The sequence below is a fragment of the Stegostoma tigrinum genome, chromosome 1 (assembly GCF_030684315.1).
Source record: "Stegostoma tigrinum isolate sSteTig4 chromosome 1, sSteTig4.hap1, whole genome shotgun sequence".
Taxonomy (NCBI): domain Eukaryota; kingdom Metazoa; phylum Chordata; class Chondrichthyes; order Orectolobiformes; family Stegostomatidae; genus Stegostoma; species Stegostoma tigrinum.
The window spans coordinates 114,608,919-114,627,784 of NC_081354.1; the positions used below are offsets into that span (position 1 = coordinate 114,608,919).

Sequence of the window (18,866 nt, forward strand, 5' to 3'; positions counted from 1 at the left end):
TCAAGTCAAAATCTTGAGTTACTATGTACATATCAGTACAGCTCATTCTGGTTCACAAAGAATCATTATCTGACACATCATGTTGACTTGTTGCAGTCATCATTCTAGCAGTCACAAACCATTTATTATCTTCAGATCTGACAATGCTGACTTATTGTATGATGTAGAGGGATTTTTCAGAATCACCAGCTGAAGTCTCTCCAGCAGCCTTTCTTAGAGACTTGCTTTCTACATCTTTCTAGCTGAACACTTGCGTGTGGAGTGATTCAGTTTCTTGAATTTAGAATAAATTCAAGGAACCACAGATGCTGGAAATCTGAAACAAAAACAGAAAATGCAGGGAAAACTCAGCAAGCTGGCAGCAGTGACTCACTGGACTCAAACCATTAACTCTGTTTTTCTCTCTGTAGATGTTGCCAGACGTGCTGAGTTTCTCCAGCAGTTTCAGTTGCTGTTTTCCTCACTCCAATATGGATGTGCCTGTGTTGGACTGGGATGGACAAGGTCAGAAGTCACACGACACCAGGTTATAGCCCAACAGGTTTATTTGCAATTGCAAACTTTTGGAGCACTGCTCCTTCACCTGACAAAGGTGACTTCTGACCTTGTTCCTCACTCTGGACATACTTTCCTTTTCTTTAATGACATCCTTTGCAACATTTATATCCTGTCCTGTTTCCTTGATTTCTCTCTAGCTCTTCTGCAAATATTTTGTCTTTATCCCCCTCCCACCAATCTGTTTTCATTCAGCATGGACTGCCTCTCAACTTAATACATTGCCTCATTTGTTCTCCCTTCAATACAGTATAACTGATGATTGACTATCTAAGAGTTCTGTACATGTCAGTAGCTTTCTTGGTTGTAAGTTTCCCCACTCTCAGTTGTCCCACTCTCACCGCTGTACCTAAGACAATCCTACTTCTGATAAGGTCATCTTTCATGTGACCAAACTGTCAGAGTTCGACTAGATGTGTGAGTTCTGCCTTTTTCTGTTGCACCTTTTCTGCCACCATGCTTCAAATAGCACATATTTAATAGCACCACCGACAGCACACAAGGGCACTTACAGCAGAGATAGAGATATAACTACGTAAAGGGTATAATTGCATTTCTCTGAGCAGGTTGACACCTGAGCCCAAGGCAGAGTAAGGTAGAGTGGAGCTTTTTGGAAGCTGAAATAGCTAGAATTTTTTTTTGTTGCTGATACTCTACATTTCTGTATGGAACCATTTCAATTAGAGAAAATGATTGATCTCCTTCAGGGTAGATCACCTTACTCTAATGAAAATTTGGTACTTTTAGGAGGACTCATAAAAGCCAATTAGTTTGAATTTTAAAGGGGCATTTCAGTGTATAACAACAGGAATTTTCCAAAGAAGCCTAAAAAAACCCACTTGTTATTTGCCTTTGACATAGCAAACACCTGTGTTCCCAAACTGGAATTTAAGGGTATGATCCAACTAAACATAATCTAACTATATTGATTTGTGGCGCCTCCCTCACCAGTAAAAAATGTGATAACTGCCTCTTCCAATCCCAGGAATCTTGGGTCATCATGTAATTACATTTTTCTGTTATTTATGGCCAAATAATCATCAGTATGGTTTGCCATTTTATTGCTTTGATTGTTTTTGTGCATTTTGTAGATTGTGAAAAAATGACAAGAGGGAGGCAGAAGACAGGAAATTATAGGCCAATTATCTGGACCTCAGTTGTTAGTAAGATTTTAGAGTTCATTATTAAGGATGAGATTACAGAGTACTTAGAAGTGCATGGTAGAATAAAGCTGAGTCAGCACAGCTTCACTAAGGTGAGGGCATGCCTGACAAATCTGTTAGAATTCTTTGAGGAGGTAATGAGTAAGTTAGACAAAGGAGAGACAGTGGAGATATTCCATTTAGATTTCTAGAAGGCCTTTGACAAGGTCCTGCACAGGACACTACTAAATAAGGTAAGAGCCCATGGTGTTAGGGGCAAGATACTGGCCTGAATAGAGGATTGGCTGACTGGCAGAAGGCAAAGGGTGGAGATAAAGGGGTCTTTTCAGGATGGAAGATGGTGACTAGTGGAGTTCCAGAGAGGTCAGTGTTGGGACTACAACTATTCACATTATACGTTAATGATCTGGTCAAAGGAAGTGAGGGCATTGTTGCTAAGTTTGCAGATAACACAAAGATAGTGGAGGGACAGAAGTGTTGAGGATGCAGGGAGGTTGCAAAGGGACTTGGACAGGCTCGGAGCATGGGCAAAGTGGCAGAAGGAATACAGTGTGGGAGAATGTGAGATTATGTACTTCAATAGGAAAAATAGAGGGGTACACTATTCTCCAAATGGGGAAAGGCTTTGGAAATATGAAGCACAAAGGGTCTTAAGGATTCTGGTTCAGAATTCTTTCAAGGTTAACATGCAGGTTCACTTAGCTTTTAGGAAGGCAAATGCAATGTTAGCATTCAATTTAAGAGACCAAAAATACAAGAGCAGGGATGTACTGTATAAAGTTCTGCTCATCTGCATTTAGAATAAGGTAAGCAGTTTTGGGGCCCGTACCTAAGGAAGGATGTGCTAGAATTGGAGGGGATCCAGAGTGGGTTTACAAGAATGATCCGGGGATGAAGGGCTTGTCATATGAGGAGCAGTTGAGGACTCTGGCACTGTACTTCATGGAGGAAGTACTCTAGAAGAGTGACATCCGACCTCTTTGAAACATGTAGAATACCTAGAGGCCTGGATAGAGTGGACATGAAGACAATATCTCCATTAGTAAGACGAGAACCTGAGGGCATAATCTCAGAGTGAAGGGATGACTCTTTAGAACTGAGATGAAGAGGAATTCTTCAGCCAGAGAGTGCTGAATCTGTGGAATTCATTGCCAAAAAAGGTTGTGGAGGCCAAGTCATTGGGTGTACGTAAGACAAAGATAGATAGGTTATTGATTTAGTAAATGCATCAAAGATTATGAGGAGAAGGCAAGAGTGCGGGGTTGAGAAACAGTTCAGCCATGATTGAGTGGTGAGAGATTTGATGGGCTGAATGCCCTAATTCTGTTCCAATAATTTATAGTTTCATGAGATTAGTTGAAAATGGATAATGTGAAGCCTATCAATATTTTCCTTTATTTCCTCCTCTGCTATTTCAATATTAATCTATGGAATACATGTTTCACTGATTATTCATTTCTATGAACATTCATGTCTACTGTCACTATTTTTGCTCCTTTCTGTCCTGGATACAATCTGGCCAAAATCTGGCAAACATTTGGAATCAATTTCTCTTGGCTGACATTATATTTTCCACAATATGCAGTCTTTTAACTGTAAGTGAGCACTTTACTTTAAAACTCAACCTTAAATATTTTGCCTCATTAGGCTCATTGCCAATTACAAGGTCAAAGTTCTGTTGGGATGTTACATTAATTACTGAATCTATTACATCATAGTCAACTCAACACGTTTTAAATTAGTTATGCCCTTAAAGCCACACATTTCGGGCACCAATATTGGAGCTGTTGAAAACCAGGATCTAGAAGTCCAAAACTGTCGTGCTTCTTACTTTGAGCACTTCATTCATTGAACTCTATTCAGTTCTGACTGCCAAGTCACAAGGGAAACAGAGAAGAACCATGAGGTTTTTTTTAACATCAGAGAACTAATCATGAGGGAACGTTATACCTTTGGATTCACTGGCCTCGAAGAAATGCAGAAGAGACAGGGCATCATTATAGAGATGGATGTGGATTTGGAAAGGTTAAGCTGAATGGTTATTTCTCATAGTAAGTCAGGACTACAGGACAAGGACCCCTCGATACATACTCTTAAAAGGGAAATTCAGTACTGATACTTGATAGTACTTCTTTACACACAAATTAATACCTAATTGGTAATTGAAAGATAATTAGGTATTGACATTGGTAGCTCTGTGAAAACCATGACCTGAATTATCTTCGATAATTAGCTGCATGAATAGGAAAGTTTTACACTGAAAAGAAATATTCCACCAAAATATCATGCATGCCTGTTACTGAGGATTAGATCTGATTAGATGAACAAATTCCTTTTTCAAGTCCAGATGCAGTATATATTTATCTTGAAATACCCAGTGACTAAAGGCATGCATTATGGACAGCTTCAAGAGTCCTTTTGAGAGAATTCACACGCCAGGATTGGACCTAGTTGGCAATCAGTTTTGCATCTCCATTCCAAACATCTTCCCCATATTGAACTTGTGATTTGCATCAAGTTGTTACAGCCCCAAATGCAACAGTGGTACATCTTGCTACAATTAACATCCATACAGTGCCCTTTTCAGATTTCAGAAAGATGTTTCGAAACACTTGTACCCCCATCAAAAAGATGACTGCTCCATCTCAGTTGAGAAGAGCTATGAAATTCCCAAGATCTGTAGTACTGCATTCTTTACATGCTAGGAGTCCTTGATTACATATTTATAGAAAATATGAACTACCAGCCTACATTATTTGCAATAATCATTGTGTAGTTTGCAGTGAAAAACGTGCAAATAACTGCCGGCTTCCCAGATTAATTTGGGTTGCCTAGTTTGGAATTCTAAATGAAATGGAAGAATTAAATCCTTGGAACCATGCTTATACTGGAAAATAATGTTGCTATAATCTCTGTTCAATCTACTATCCCATCTCAAATGAACCGCAAAGTGTGTTATACAACACAAAACATGTGTCATCATAAAATGAAGCTTCATTGTTAACTATTCGATTGTAGGATGTTATGAGTAAATAGTCTGTCAGGGGACACTGGGGTAGATGACTAAATCTGCTGTTATTTTGGGATGTGAACTTTGAAGCTGGGGACCAATGGGAATATGGGAACTCCACATTCCTATCAAATTGGACACGTCTAAAGTTACTGATAAGACCTTGGCATGCCTGTCTTTGGATTTAGCTGTCAGTTAGGCAACATTTTCAAACCTCATTTCCCACTAAATTAAAAGAGAAAAATAGACCAACAAATAATAACAGTAATGGTGCCAATGTGACTAAGTTGTATAGCACAGTGGGCCATTTTGACAAGATGTGTGGGGTGGGGCTGTGTATTTTAGATTATAAAGCCCGCTAATTACAATCTATAAAGCCAGGTAATGCATACAAGTGAAAGTGAGTGTCTTTCAAGGCAACGAGGCAAGTTAAAGGGATGTATAAGTAAATTTAAGATGGATTTTAATGTTGAAAATGTAAGTGCTTTATCTATCAACAATAGTTGGGGTGGACAGGCATTAAGGAACACTGATAAACATTTATCTCCTTGGAGTGCCAGGCCCCAGAGTTTGTAACTTCCACGTTTCATCTGTAGCTGAATGTCAAGTGTCCTGCAGAAACCCAGTGGGAATTCCTTCTGGGTCCACAGTTAAGAGTGGGATGTCAGGTGATGGATGAGTGGTCACCAGTAAGATTTGAAAAGGGAGGAGGAAGTATCTGCACAGTAGATCACATTCGCCACAGAGTTTTTAAAGCTACTCAAGTACAACGAGAAGGTGGTCACAAAACTGTGCCATTTCCTTCAATGTAATCTTGAAGCCTTGCCACAGGGAGAAAGCAGTGCTGTCATTGACCTGAAAAGTGATATTGATATCGGAATGTCCAGATCTTTTTCAGCTGGAAATGGGTGTCATATACAACATCTTCCAGTTTATTAAAACATCTGGGAAATGGTCGGTGCCGTAAGTGACAATAACATCATAGTTGCTTTCCACTGGGTATATCATGAGCATTTGGATCTTCCAGGGTGGCAGAATTCTTGACAGGAGACTGCCATGCCGTTGATTGTGTTCTTGTTTCTCTGTAGGCCCGTCACTTCAATATGGAGAAGTAAAAGAGCTGCAAAACTGTCACTCAGTTGAAGTGCAGTTTTGCGCAATCATTCATAAATGCTAATATCAGTGAGTCTCCACCATTCTTGCAGCAGGACAGCCCATTCCATCTGAGCCTGTCAGCCACTGCTGCTGCCCTCACAGCTCCAAGATCAACGAGAGTGTGGCTGTTGAGGAGCAAAAGCCACTCTTGTTCGCACATCTGATGCCATCCATACTTCCTTGTCCTTCCTGTTCCCTGTACAATGAGAGCCATGGAACTACAAAGGACATCATTGGAGCAGACCATTATTGAGCCAATAGTTCCAATGACCAAACTGCTTGGGGAAGCCTTCCCATACAAGCTGAAACCGTTGTCTCAGCTTTGAGGTTGCCCTGTTGCATTTTCTATAACATCGCCATCACCACTTGGAAGTTAGAAGCCACCAAAAGTAGCAGAAGACAGGGAGGGTTCATCCTGAAATCCCTTACGCGATACAGCCATCTGTAGGAAATCTTTCCCTTTACCACTTTGAATTCACCGTTACATCTAGTGGAGGAACTACATCAAAAAGTCCCCAAAGCCAGCAACTTACAATAAAAACCACTAGCAGAAACTTCTCTATTAGCATCTTTATCTAACAAAATATCCACATACAACATTACTGCATCTGGCTGGTGGAAAGCTGCTGACCTACAGCAGAGGAATAACTTTGGGGGCCTTGATTGCACCAACTTGTCATGGGCCACAGAAATCCAGACTGGGTTAGGAGCTACAGCATGGGCACTGGAAAAACTAATAGTGAAAACACAAAAACTGTTAATCCTGTATGTCCTGGAGGCAGCAATTACCTCTCTTGTGTCCGAGGCTGCTGTGGATGGGAGTGGTCAGCTTGCAGTTTTTGAGAACGATGTATCCTTTGTCCATATACAGCAAGATCTGGAGAACGTTCGGGCTGGTAAGTGGTAATTAAATAACATTTGTGCCACCCAAGGTCAAGGCAATGACAAACTGGCAACAAAACAGGGTCTAGTCTTCATTGGCATTACAATCGCTGAATTCCCCAGCATCATCATCATAGGGTTACCATTGATTAGAAACTGAACTGGACCAGCCATAGAAATACTGTCGCTATAAGATCAAGTCAGGGCTCGGAGACCTGCTGTAAGTAATTCATCTCCTGGCTTACCATTGTCCATCTACTATCTACAGGTCACAAGTCAGGAGTGTGATGGAATAGGCTCCACTTGCAAGTGCACAAGTGGACAAGCGCAGCATCAACAAAACTTAAAAGACTCGACACCATCCAGGAGAAACCAGTCCACTTGATTGGCACCCCAACCTCAACCTTCAACATTCACTGTCTTCATTATTGGCACACAGTAGCAGTAGTGTGTCCTATGTACAAGATGCACTGCAGAAGTTCATCAAGGTTCCCTCAGCGCTGCCTTCCAAGCCCATGACCACTACCACCCAGAAGGACAGGCGCAGTAGACACATGGGAGTATCATCACCTGCAAGTTCCCCTCCAAGCAACACATCCTGAATGCCCTAAGCATTTCTAGATGCTCTTGATTGTGTTTTAAAGTCCTACGATATGAAACACCATATCATCAGGCTCCTTCAGGCTCAGGGGATGTAATGACAATTCTCCATTCTTCCATTGTATTTTGTGTGACCTTATTCTGCAAGAGAGGACAATGCAGTGAATCTGATGCACTGTGTTGGGGAAGTGTATCTTTCACAGTAGAATAGCCATTTAAAAGTAACCAAGTACAGTAGCTCAATATGAAGTTTGGCTCCAGGTATAGATGGGACCCCATGGGTAAACACAATTGCGACAGACATGAATGTTGTGCTGCAATGATAGTCTGGGAATTAAGACAGTATGACACTGAGACCATTGCCCTAAGTGAGTCATGGCAAGCAGGAGAAGGTCAGCTAAGAACAAATCTTCTGGATGGGTAAATCTGAGCAAGAATGCCAATTCCAAGGAGATTGTTCTTCCATGGTCTAGTTGATCTAAATCTCACCACGACCTCTCCTCCCACCCTGAATCCTCTATCCCTTGGGATGAACAGATGTCTCATGAGCCTTTGGCTTACTATAACTCAGAAACAGTACACCACAGTCATCAGTGCATATGCTAGAAGAAGTGAATGAGGTGAAAGAGAAAAGGGGCAAATTGCCTACTCTTGCTCTGAAGCCCTGTGCTTTGAATTGCACCATAATGTAATTTTGGAACTCAAAGGACACGGTGCCAAGAAATGAGTGCAAATGATCCCACTTCTTGCTTACGAAAATGGAAGGCATGATTGAACCAAGATAATAAGCCTTCTATTGCCAGCTGGAATAACATCAGTTACTTCAACAGCACAAACAAAATAATCACAGCAAAAGCAGCAGTTGGACCAAGGATATCTAAAATAATGCCAGTTGGCTGATATAATGCAAAACAATTCTGCCTGGTAATTTATTGGATGACATTATATAACAAAGATACTTGACACTGGGAAAAAAAAACTATTGCGGAAGAAAAAGATACCATGAGTTACATGTAACAGTATAGCAGAGAAGATAGTTGGTTTGTCTTATAACTCAGGGATACCAGTAGCCTGGCTGATGAAGAATTGTGAGGTGAGATCATTCAGGATAGCAAAGGTTTTTGTTCCATTGGTTTACATGCCAGTTGAATGAAAAGAAGAGGAAAGGTGGAGCCATTACTGCATCCAAACCATGTCAGTTCCAAAAATGATGCCTCTGTTAGAGGGGCTAGCAAATTTGAGAGCAAAACATGGAAAATTTGGACTAAAAATTTGTTAAGGCCTATTTTTGAAAAAGTGGTCATGATTTTCATACTCACTTCTGCAGGGGTGAGCTATTTAAAGCTCTCGTTGGAATAAAGGCAGTAAAACACGAAGAAGCCTTGTAGCCGTCACCCCACAAACCTCCTAACTGCTATCCTATTCCCTTCCTCTCAGCTCCCCCTTGGCTTCTCTCACAATCATACGAACCTTTTGCACTTCCATGTCTATTCACCAAATGTTCAGTCTGTATAGAATCAATGAACCACAGAGGCATAACTGCCGTTAATTTTGAGATTGTTCCTTCTACCAAAGTGAGTACCCTCACATATCATATTCCATCTGCCATGCTCTTGCCCTCTCATTCAACCAATCTGATTACCGTTAAAGCCTATTTGCATCTTCCTCACAACCCGTATTCCCACAAGTTTTGTTAACCACAAACTTGGAAATATTATAATTCCTTTCTACATCCAATTCATTGATATATATGTGAACATGGGTGGATCTAAGCATTGATCCTTGCAGCTCCCCATTGATCACAGCCTGCCAACATGAGAATGACACATTTATTCCTACTCTCTGCTTTCTACCTGTTAATCAACCCTCAATCCATGTTAGTGTTTACCTCCAAACCTTTGCACTTTAATTTTGTTCACTAACCTGCAGGTGCCAGAAATGTGAAGCAAAGGTAATATCTAAAATTTTATTTTATCATTCCCCGTCGTGTGTATGTTGACTTTTGTGTATTTCCAGTATTGTCTGTTTCTAAAAGGAAAAAACAAGTTAGATATAAAAATACAATACATTGGGTCAGATGGTAATTTGCTGAAGTGTACTAGCATAGAAAGCCTGGTCTGGTAAGATACATATCAAAAAATCACGGGCAGTGTGCACATAACTTCCTTATGTACCATTGATAGGCAATGGTAGGCAACTTTGATTCAAAATTTACGATTTAAGTACTTGTCTTAAATGAAACACATTTTAAATGCCCATTCTAATCTACATCTTTCTTTTTCAGCTGTTATCATTTGTGCATTAAGTGTGCTGGTTACTTATGCCAATGAAGCCATTCTTTCTGCGGTGCCCTGGAGCACAGGGATGCTTGCTGTACTGCTGATCATACTTGGTGTCTTTGTTTTCATCATCTACAAACAACCTCAGAGTCAGCTCAAAGTAACGTTCATGGTAACTGATCAACATTCTACTCTAGAGTTTCTGTCACTGAATTGAATCAGAAGTTAACTGCATGCTATTGAGTAGAAATTGAGTACACAGTACACAAAGGTTATTTTACTGACCCACTAGCCTAAGATCAGGTGTTCAAATTCAACTTCAGTGGTTTGAATTTGAATTCTGTTTCTGATGATCTAGAAATTTAAAAAAGGAACTGTACAACATTCAGATTGTTGTAAAAACACAACTAATTCACCGATGTAAAGCCCACACTAATATGATAAGCTCCTAACCATCCTCTGAAGTAACCTCACGAGCTGCTCAGTAATATCAAACCATTACAAAGAATAAGAAAAAGTAGATACGGACCACAGCATTTCAAAATGAAGGCATATCACCACCTCATCGGATCAGTTAAGGTACGCAATAAATGCTCCTTTTCCCAATTTAAGAAAACAGAAAAAGAATGGTAGATGGCGAATACATGAGATGCTGCAGTCACAACTTTAGTGTACGCTGCAGTTTATTGTTGCACTGGCATACAGTTAATTTTGTCCATGGTAATTTGCATTGCATCTTTTCAAATTTTCTAACCAGTTACGAATTAGCAAATAGAAACACCCCATGTAGTCAGCGTAATAGGTGACAAATAAATTTCAGTGTGAGGTGGTATGTTATTAGAAGAATAAGATGACAATCTACTACTTTGATCAAAGTTGCTGGAAAAGCTCAGCAGGTCTGGCAGCACCTGTGAAGGAGAAAACAGAGTTAACGTTTCGGGTCCAGTGACCCTTCCTCAGAACTTCTGAGGACCCGAAACATTAACTCAGTTTTCTCCTCCACAGATGGAGGAAGGGTCACTGGACCCGAAACGTTAACTCTGTTTTCTCCTCCACAGATGCTGCCAGACCTGCTGAGCTTTTCCAGCAATTTGGTTTTGTTCCTGATTTACAGCATCCACAGTTCTTTTGGTTTTTACTACTTTGATCATTAAGAGTGTAACTAGGGTAGAAAAGCAAAGGGATCCAGGGTATAGGTACATAGATTAAGTGGAGATTTAGAAGATACTAACAGAACAACCAAGGCACTGAATATTTCTAGAGGGACAGAATGGAAGGGCTTAAAGGCCTCTTAAACTTATATAAAGCTTTTGTATATCACACCGCTCATTTCTGGTTTCCATACAGTATTATAAAAAAGAAACAGAAACACTAGGACAAGTGCCAAAAAGATGTAAATGGATGATGCCAGAACTGAGAGGTTCTTTCAGGGAAACAAGTTAAACAGGCGGGTCTGTATAGAACACAGAACATAGAACATTACAGCACAGAACAGGTCCACGATAATGTGCCGAAATTTTACCCTAAACCTAACATCTGTCTAATCTCCACCCCTACCTTATACTATCATCCAAATGCCTATCTAATAGCCGCTTAACTGCCCCTAATGAGGCCGACTCCACTACCCTCTTCGGCAATGCATTCCACACCCCTACCACTCTGAGTAAAGAATCTACCTCTGACATCTCCCCTATATCTACCTCCACTCACTTTAAAACTATGCTCCCCCTCATATTAGCTGCCTCCACCCTAGGAAAAAGTCTCTGGCTGCCTAAACTATCTGTGCCTCTGATCATTTTGTACACCTTTATCAAGTCACCTCTCATCCTTCGTCGTTCTAAAGAAAAAAGCCCTAGATCTCTCAACCCCTCCTCGTAAGACCTTCCCTCCATTCCAGGCAACATCCTGGTAAATTTCCTCTGCATCTTTTCTAAAGCTTCCACATTTTTCCTGTAATGAAGTGACCAGAACTGGACACAATACTCCAGATGTGGCCGAACCAGGGTTTTGTATAGCTGGAGCATAACTTCACAGCTCTTGAACTCAATCCCTCTATTAATGAAAGCTAACACACCATATGCCTTCTTAATAACTCTATCCACCAGGGTGGTAGCTTTCAGGGAACTGTGGACTTGAGCCCCAAGATTCCTCTATTCCCCCACACTGCCAAGAATCTTTCTGTTAACCCTGTATTCTGCTTTCAAGTTTGTCCTTCCAAAATGAATCACCTCACACTTTTAAGGGTTAAACTCCATCTGCCACTTCTCAGCCCAGCTCTGCATCCTATCAATGTCCCTTTGTAACCTAGAACAGCCCTCCACACTATCCACACCTCGACCCACCTTCATATTGTCCACAAACCTACTAATCCACCCTTGCACTCCTTCATCCAAATAACTTACAAAATGTGCTAAATTGATATTCAGAAAGGTTAGGCAACAAATTTAGGTTTTAAGCAGTACCTTATAGGATAAGAGTGGTATGCAGAAGGAAGTAGTTTCAGAACATAGGGCCCAGGTAGTCCTTGCAGCCCAGGGCACAGTCAAAGCAGAGACATCGCGATTGGAGAATGCACAAGGAACCAGATTTGGAGGAGCACTGAAGTCTTGGCAAGTTTTATGTCTGGAAGAAATTAGAGATGGGGAAGGATGAAAAGGATTTAAACATGAGATGCGGAATTTTAAATTAAATCTTGGGGACCAGGAGCTGATGTAGATGAATATTGGGGGATGACCAGATAGGGGCTATATGACTGTGGAAATGTCAGGTAGAGTAAGCATAGAAAAGTTGGGTGGAATTTTGTGAGTGACACACTGTTCCCAATGGCAGAATTGGAAGTGTTCACCCTATCTTGCTGGTTCCCACACAATTCTAATTAAAATGTAAAGTACAGGCAGCATGCACAGGTGATATATTTGATGACACCGTGGGTGATTCTCTTCAGACCTCAAATGCACCACCAGCCAATAATGTAGCAGGGACAGGTGGAATGTAACGGAGCTTCCTGATCAAACAGAAATACTCTTCATTGCAGCCACCACTTTCCTCTCCAACGGCCACTGCAATTAACATAAAATTTAATGAGAATGCAAAGATAGCATGGGTGTTTTCAAATTTAGATTTCACTTGTAAGTAATTTATATTACATTGATTTCACCTTGATCATATGCACATTATTGTTATTTTAGACTGTTCCACCTTATGGCCAGTATACATTGATGGTTACAGTGACAATAGGGATGTTTCCAGTATTGTGGAAATAATTATATAATGTTTTTTGCACTCTTTCTGAATGTTAATGTTCGTGTTTAGTGCTGCACTCATCACTCTGTGGGTTATGGATGAACTTGCAGCATCAGCTAGTGCCTGTTTTTATGGATTATAAAGAGTCACTTTCCTTGAGATCACTCTCTGGGTGGCATGTGTTTGCCTCCAACTGTTTTTTTTTAACTTGATGCACATGTTGCCTAGCGAGTTTTGAGAAGATTTGTAGCTCAGGTTGAGGTTCTGGATGTAAGTTTGCTCGCTGAGCGGGAAGGTCGTTTTCAGACGTTTCGTCACCATTCTAGGTAACATCATCAGTGAGCCTCCGACGAAGCGCTGGTGTTATGTCCCACTTTCTATTTATCTGGTTAGGTTTCCTTGGGTTGGTGATGTCATTTCCTGTTCTTTTTCTCAGGGGATGGTAGATTGGCTCCAAATCAATGTGTTTGTTGATGGAGTTCCGGTTGGAATGCCATGCTTCTAGGAATTCTCATGCGTGTCTCCGTTTGGCTTGTCCTAGGATGGATGTGTTGTCCCAATCAAAGTGGTGTCCTTCCTCATCTGTATGTAAGGATACGAGTGATAGTGGGTCATGTCTTTTTGTGGCTAGTTGATGTTCATGTATCCTGATGGCTAGCTTTCTGCCTGTTTATCCAAAGTAGCATGAGAATTCCTCGAAGCATGGCATTCCAATCAGAACTCCATCAACAAACACATTGATTTGGAGCCCATCTACCACCCTCTGAGAACAAGAACAGGAAATGACATCACCAACCCAAGGAAACCTAAACAGATAAATAGAAAGCGGGACATAACACCAGCGCTTCACCGGAGGCTCACTGATGATGTTACCTAGAATGGTGATGAAATGTCTGAAAACGAACCTTCCAGCTCAGCGAGCAAACATATGTTGCCTCTTGTAACACAAGAAATTGGATATTGATATTGAAGTATTGAAGAAACAAACAGACATTTTTGCAACTAATTATTTTGTACAAATGTTAGATTCCCACATGTGTCTGGGCTAATATTAAGTGCTTCCAGCACTTCAAACGATCGCAGGATAAGGTCCAGTATGAGGCCATTTCCTCAAGTCATGTGTTATGATACAATGATAGTATCATAAGCATTTATCTTAAAGTCACACTTACCCATGAGACATAACACAACAATGGGGATAATTGAAATTTTGTAGGTGACTGTAGGATCTCTGTCCAGCTGATACTCCGAGATAAAACCATGTTTCGACAGCACTGATGAATCCTTTTGGCTTCTCCTTTTCGTACCTTGGCTGATTTTTTCCACCACACCCTCAACACCAAGCCCTTCCCACTATACTCCTCCATTCCCTTGACCACCCCACAGTCAGTCCTCTCTTGGAACCTTCTTGTACTCCTCTACACCCCAAACCTTCCTCCAAATCCCCCTCAGACATCACTGAAATGTTATTTAGTGGCATGAGTTGGCATGGATACTGGGTGTCAGGGGCAGTGATTAGTTAATGCAGCACAGAGCACCTAATATTTAACAAAAATACCGGGAAGGAGCCCCAGAAAACAGGCGGTTCTTTTAAACAGCCTGCCCTGGCACTCATCAGCCTCTACAGCCACCTCCAGCCCACATCCGGGGGCAGTGAGCCCAACTCTAACCTGCACTCACCACCCCTGGATGAAAGCTGGGTCAGCAGAATGCCTTTTCAGAGGCGATTGCAGTGAGCAGGGAAGTTTTCCAATTCAGGCTATCCATCTGACTCAGGAGCGAAAATGTGACTATTATTGTCTAATTTCAGACAGCTGTAAAAGCATTACAGCAGATTCTTCTGTGAATTGCCATTCACGAGAAATGAAATTTGTAGGATTTCTACACCCATACTTACAGGAAGGCAATGACCTATTTGCTTTATCGCTGGATGTTAATCCAGAGACACACATAATGTTCCGGGGACCCAGGTTTGAATCCCACTGGTGGAATTTGAATTCAGTAAAACAAATGGAAATAGGAGTCTAATGATGACCATGAATCCATTGCCAATTATTGGAATAGCCCATGTGGGTTATTAATGTCTTTTAGGAAAGGAAACTGCCATCCTTGCCTGGTCCGGCCGACATGTGATTCCAGATCCAAAGCCGTGTGGTGACTCTTAACTGCCCTGAGGGCAATTAGGGATGGGCAATAAATGTTGGCCTAGCCAGTGACGCCCTTATCCTGTGAATGAATTTTAAAAAAACTTTCTACATTAAGTTAACACAAACCATTTGATATATTTTAGGTTCCACTTCTACCATTCCTACCTCTAATCAGCATCTTTGTCAATATCTACTTGATGATGCAGTTGAATGGAGGCACTTGGATTCGTTTTTCTATTTGGATGGCTGTTGGTAAGCACTGGGAAATGATTTTCTAAACTGTTTAAAATGCTTGAAATTTCCAGTTGCATGTCAGGATTCACAGCTGTAAAATGCCTGGTGACTGTTTTGCAACTGAATGCAAAGGAATGTCAGCTGAAGACCACTCAGGATCAGTTGCAGTGTTCACCACAAACTGATAATGTTGCAGCATTCATCAAGAGTCACTCATGAATGTTGGATATTTAGGTCAGGTACTAGAGAGTCCAGTACCTGCCTGGATCTTCAGTCATGGCGCCAACCTTGATTTCACTTCCAATACTACTTATTTCTATTTAGAGTCATAAAGTAATACAGCATGGAAACAGGTCCTTCTGCCCAAACTGGTCCATGCAACTCATTCAGCTAGTTCCAATTGCCCACATTTGGTCCAACCCTAAACTAGGGAGGCAATGGCCTGGGCCTGGTGGGCCGTTGGACTGTTAATCCAGAGATACAGATAACATTCTGGGGACCTGGATTCAAATCCCGCTAAGGCAGATGGTAGAATTTGAATTCAATAAAATATCTGGAATTAAGAATCTAATGATGACCATGAATCCATCGTTGATTGTCAGGAAAAACCTACCTGGTTCACTAATGTCCTTTTAAGGGAAGAAACTGCCATCCTTACCTGGTCTGCCCTACATGTGACTCCAGACCCAGAGAAATGTGGTTGACTCTGAACTGCCCTTTGGGCAATTGGGCATGGGCACTAAATGCTGCCTAGCCAGCAATACCCGCATTCCATTATGAAAAAGGAAACAAAAAACTTTTCCAATCCAAATGTGTTCTAAGTGTTGCTTTTGTACCTGCCTCAATCACTTTCTCTGGCAGCCCATTCCATATACACACCACTCTCTGCGTGAAGAAGTTGCCCCTCTGGTCCTTCTTAAGTCTACCCCTTCTCACCTTAAACCAATGGCCTCTAGTTTTCAATTCCCCATCACTGGGAAAAAGAATATATGCATTCATCCTATCAATGCCCCTCACGATTATATACACCTCAATAAGGCCACCCCTCATTCTCCTATGTACCAAGGAATAAAGTCCAAGCCTGGCCAACCTCTCCCTATAACTGAGGCCTACTAGTCCTGGTAACATCCTCTTAACTTTTCTTTGCACACTTTCCAGTTTAACTATGTCTTCCAGTCTGAGAAACAACCTCCACCATCATCCTCTGCTTCCTACCATTGAGCCAATTTTGAATCCAATTAGCTACGACTCCCTGGATCCCATGCAGCCTAACCTTCATGATTAGCCTGCCATGAGGGAACTTGTCAAAGGCCTTACTAAAGTCCCTACAGACAACATCCACTGCCCTACCTTCATGTATCCTCTTGGTTACCTCTTCGGAAAACTCAAAAAGATTTGTCAGACATGACTTCCTGCGTACAAGTCCATGCTGTCTATCCATAATCAGACCTTGCCTATCCAAATGTTGGTTGATCCTGTCCTGCAGTATCCTGTCCAATAACCTATCTACCATTAATATCAGGCTCACTGGCCTGTAGTTCCCTGGGTTGTCTTTACTACCTTTCTTACACAATAGAACAACATTAGCCATCCTCCAGTCTTCTGGAACTTCAACAGTGACTAAAGATGAAGCAAAAGTCTCTGCAAAGGACTCTGCAATTTCTTCCCTAGCCTCCTGCAATGTCCAAGGATGGGCTTGATCAGGACCAGGGAATTTATCTACCTTAATGCACTTTAAGGCTGCAAACACCTCGTCTCTGGTAATATGTATGCGGTCCGAAACATGTTTCTCTTATTCTTTAGCATCCATGATTCTGTCCTCTGTGAACACTGAGGAGAAATATTCATTAAAAACCTCCCCCATCTCCTGTGGCTCCATGCATAGATGGCCATGCTGATCTTTAAGGGGACCTACTCTCCCTAGCCACCCTTTTACCTTTAATGTAGCTATAGAACCTCTTGGGATTATCCTTAGCCTTACCTGCCAGATCCATCTCAAACCCATCTCATACCCTCTTTTTGCTCTTCTGATTTCCCTCTTAAGTGTGCTCCTCCACTTTTTGTAGTCATCTAGGGATTCACTTGAGCCCGGTAGCTTAAACCCAGTGGATACCTTCTTTTTCTGACCAGCACTTCAGTATCCCTCGTTAGCCAGGGATCCCTAAACCTGCCAGCTTTTTCCTTCACCCTAACAGGGGCACACTGTCCCCGGACTCTTGATATTACACTTCTAAAAGCCTCCCATTTGCCAGTCATTTCTTTTCCTTCAAAGAGCCTCACCCAGTTGATCTCTGCTAGATCCTGCCCAATTGACCCAAAATTGTTCCAGTTTAGCACCTTAACATCTGCTCTCATGAATGATTGATAAAAACATACAGTTTAAAAGGTGTTCAGCACCTCCCCTATTTTATGTAAGTGGCCTTTACACACTTGTGAGCCCAAATTATTAATGCCTACCACTTGAATACAAGCAATACCCAATTAATATAGAGTTAACATTTTGCATTGTAACTTGATTTTGTTTGAAATGAATGGGCCTTCTGGATGGAGAATATGGAAGATTAAGCAATATGGGAGCAATAATTCAGGAGCTTTTGTGCTCCTGAGATGCTGCTTGGCCTGCTGTGTTCATCCAGCCTCACATTTTATTATCTTGGAATTCTCCAGCATCTGCAGTTCCCATTATCTCTGGGAGCAATAATTGCCAACTGTGTGCACACATTTAGGAGCAGTTTGAAAGAAGAGTTGAGTTGTTAGTTGGAGATGCACCAAATAAATACAATGTGTGTCTGAACAAAATCTTGTAAATGTTGAAGCACAAGGCTCCAGTGTTCTCATTTTCACTGCCAGTCTATCTGATTTCCAATACAGTGACTGCCTAAAGGCAAAGCTGGAAACTTTTTTTTTAGACATGAAACTACAATATGATATCCATTACTTGGTTTTATTTCATTTAGCAGGTATTCAGGCATCAATAAGACTTGGAGCCTTATTCTTTGGGCTTACAAGTGTGTAAAGGTCACTAATATAAAATAGAACACATTTGAAACAATATGCTTTTATTAGCCATTCATGGGAGCTCAAAAAAGTCAAAGATTTAGTTAATTGTTCAAAGTCTAAGAGATAGGAGTTGACTGGAATATGAATGGCTAGTGGGAACTTGATGAACCTGCAATAGGAGCCAAGGAGGGCCACATTTTCCCAAGACCTTACCAGCCCAAATGCTGGTGCAGGCCATCAGAGGATCAGGACAAGTATCACATGGTCAGAGTGCCAATAATGAGGGAGTGCAGCTGTTAGAGTCTCAGTGCTCAAGGAATACCACACCATTTGAGGATCAGCACAAAAGGACTGCCGCTGTGTGTGGGTCAAAAAAACTGCGGGGGTGTGCCACACTGTTACAGAGTCGGTGCTGTGGGAGAGCTGGACTGTGAAAGGGTCAGTACTGAGGGAGTGCAGATCCATCAGCAGGTCAGTGCGGAGGGAGTATGAGGGTCCATATGTACCATACCAGCAGATGGCCAGTACAGAGAAAGTGCAACACTGCCTGAGGATCCATCTTGCAGAGGTGTCAAACCATCAGAGGATCAATACTGAG

The 18,866-nt window shown here is 41.5% G+C and overlaps 1 protein-coding gene across 3 annotated transcripts in view; it reads left to right on the forward strand.

The window, feature by feature from the left end:
• The window catches only part of slc7a2 (solute carrier family 7 member 2), a 160,963-nt gene that overhangs the window by 129,739 nt on the left and 12,358 nt on the right, over positions 1-18,866 (forward strand). For all 3 annotated transcript variants that reach the window (XM_048546853.2, XM_048546837.2, XM_048546845.2), the window contains exons 10-11: positions 9,650-9,816; positions 15,178-15,286. In XM_048546853.2, coding sequence (XP_048402810.1) covers positions 9,650-9,816; positions 15,178-15,286 — 276 coding nt within the window. The remainder of the gene's footprint in view (positions 1-9,649; positions 9,817-15,177; positions 15,287-18,866) is intronic.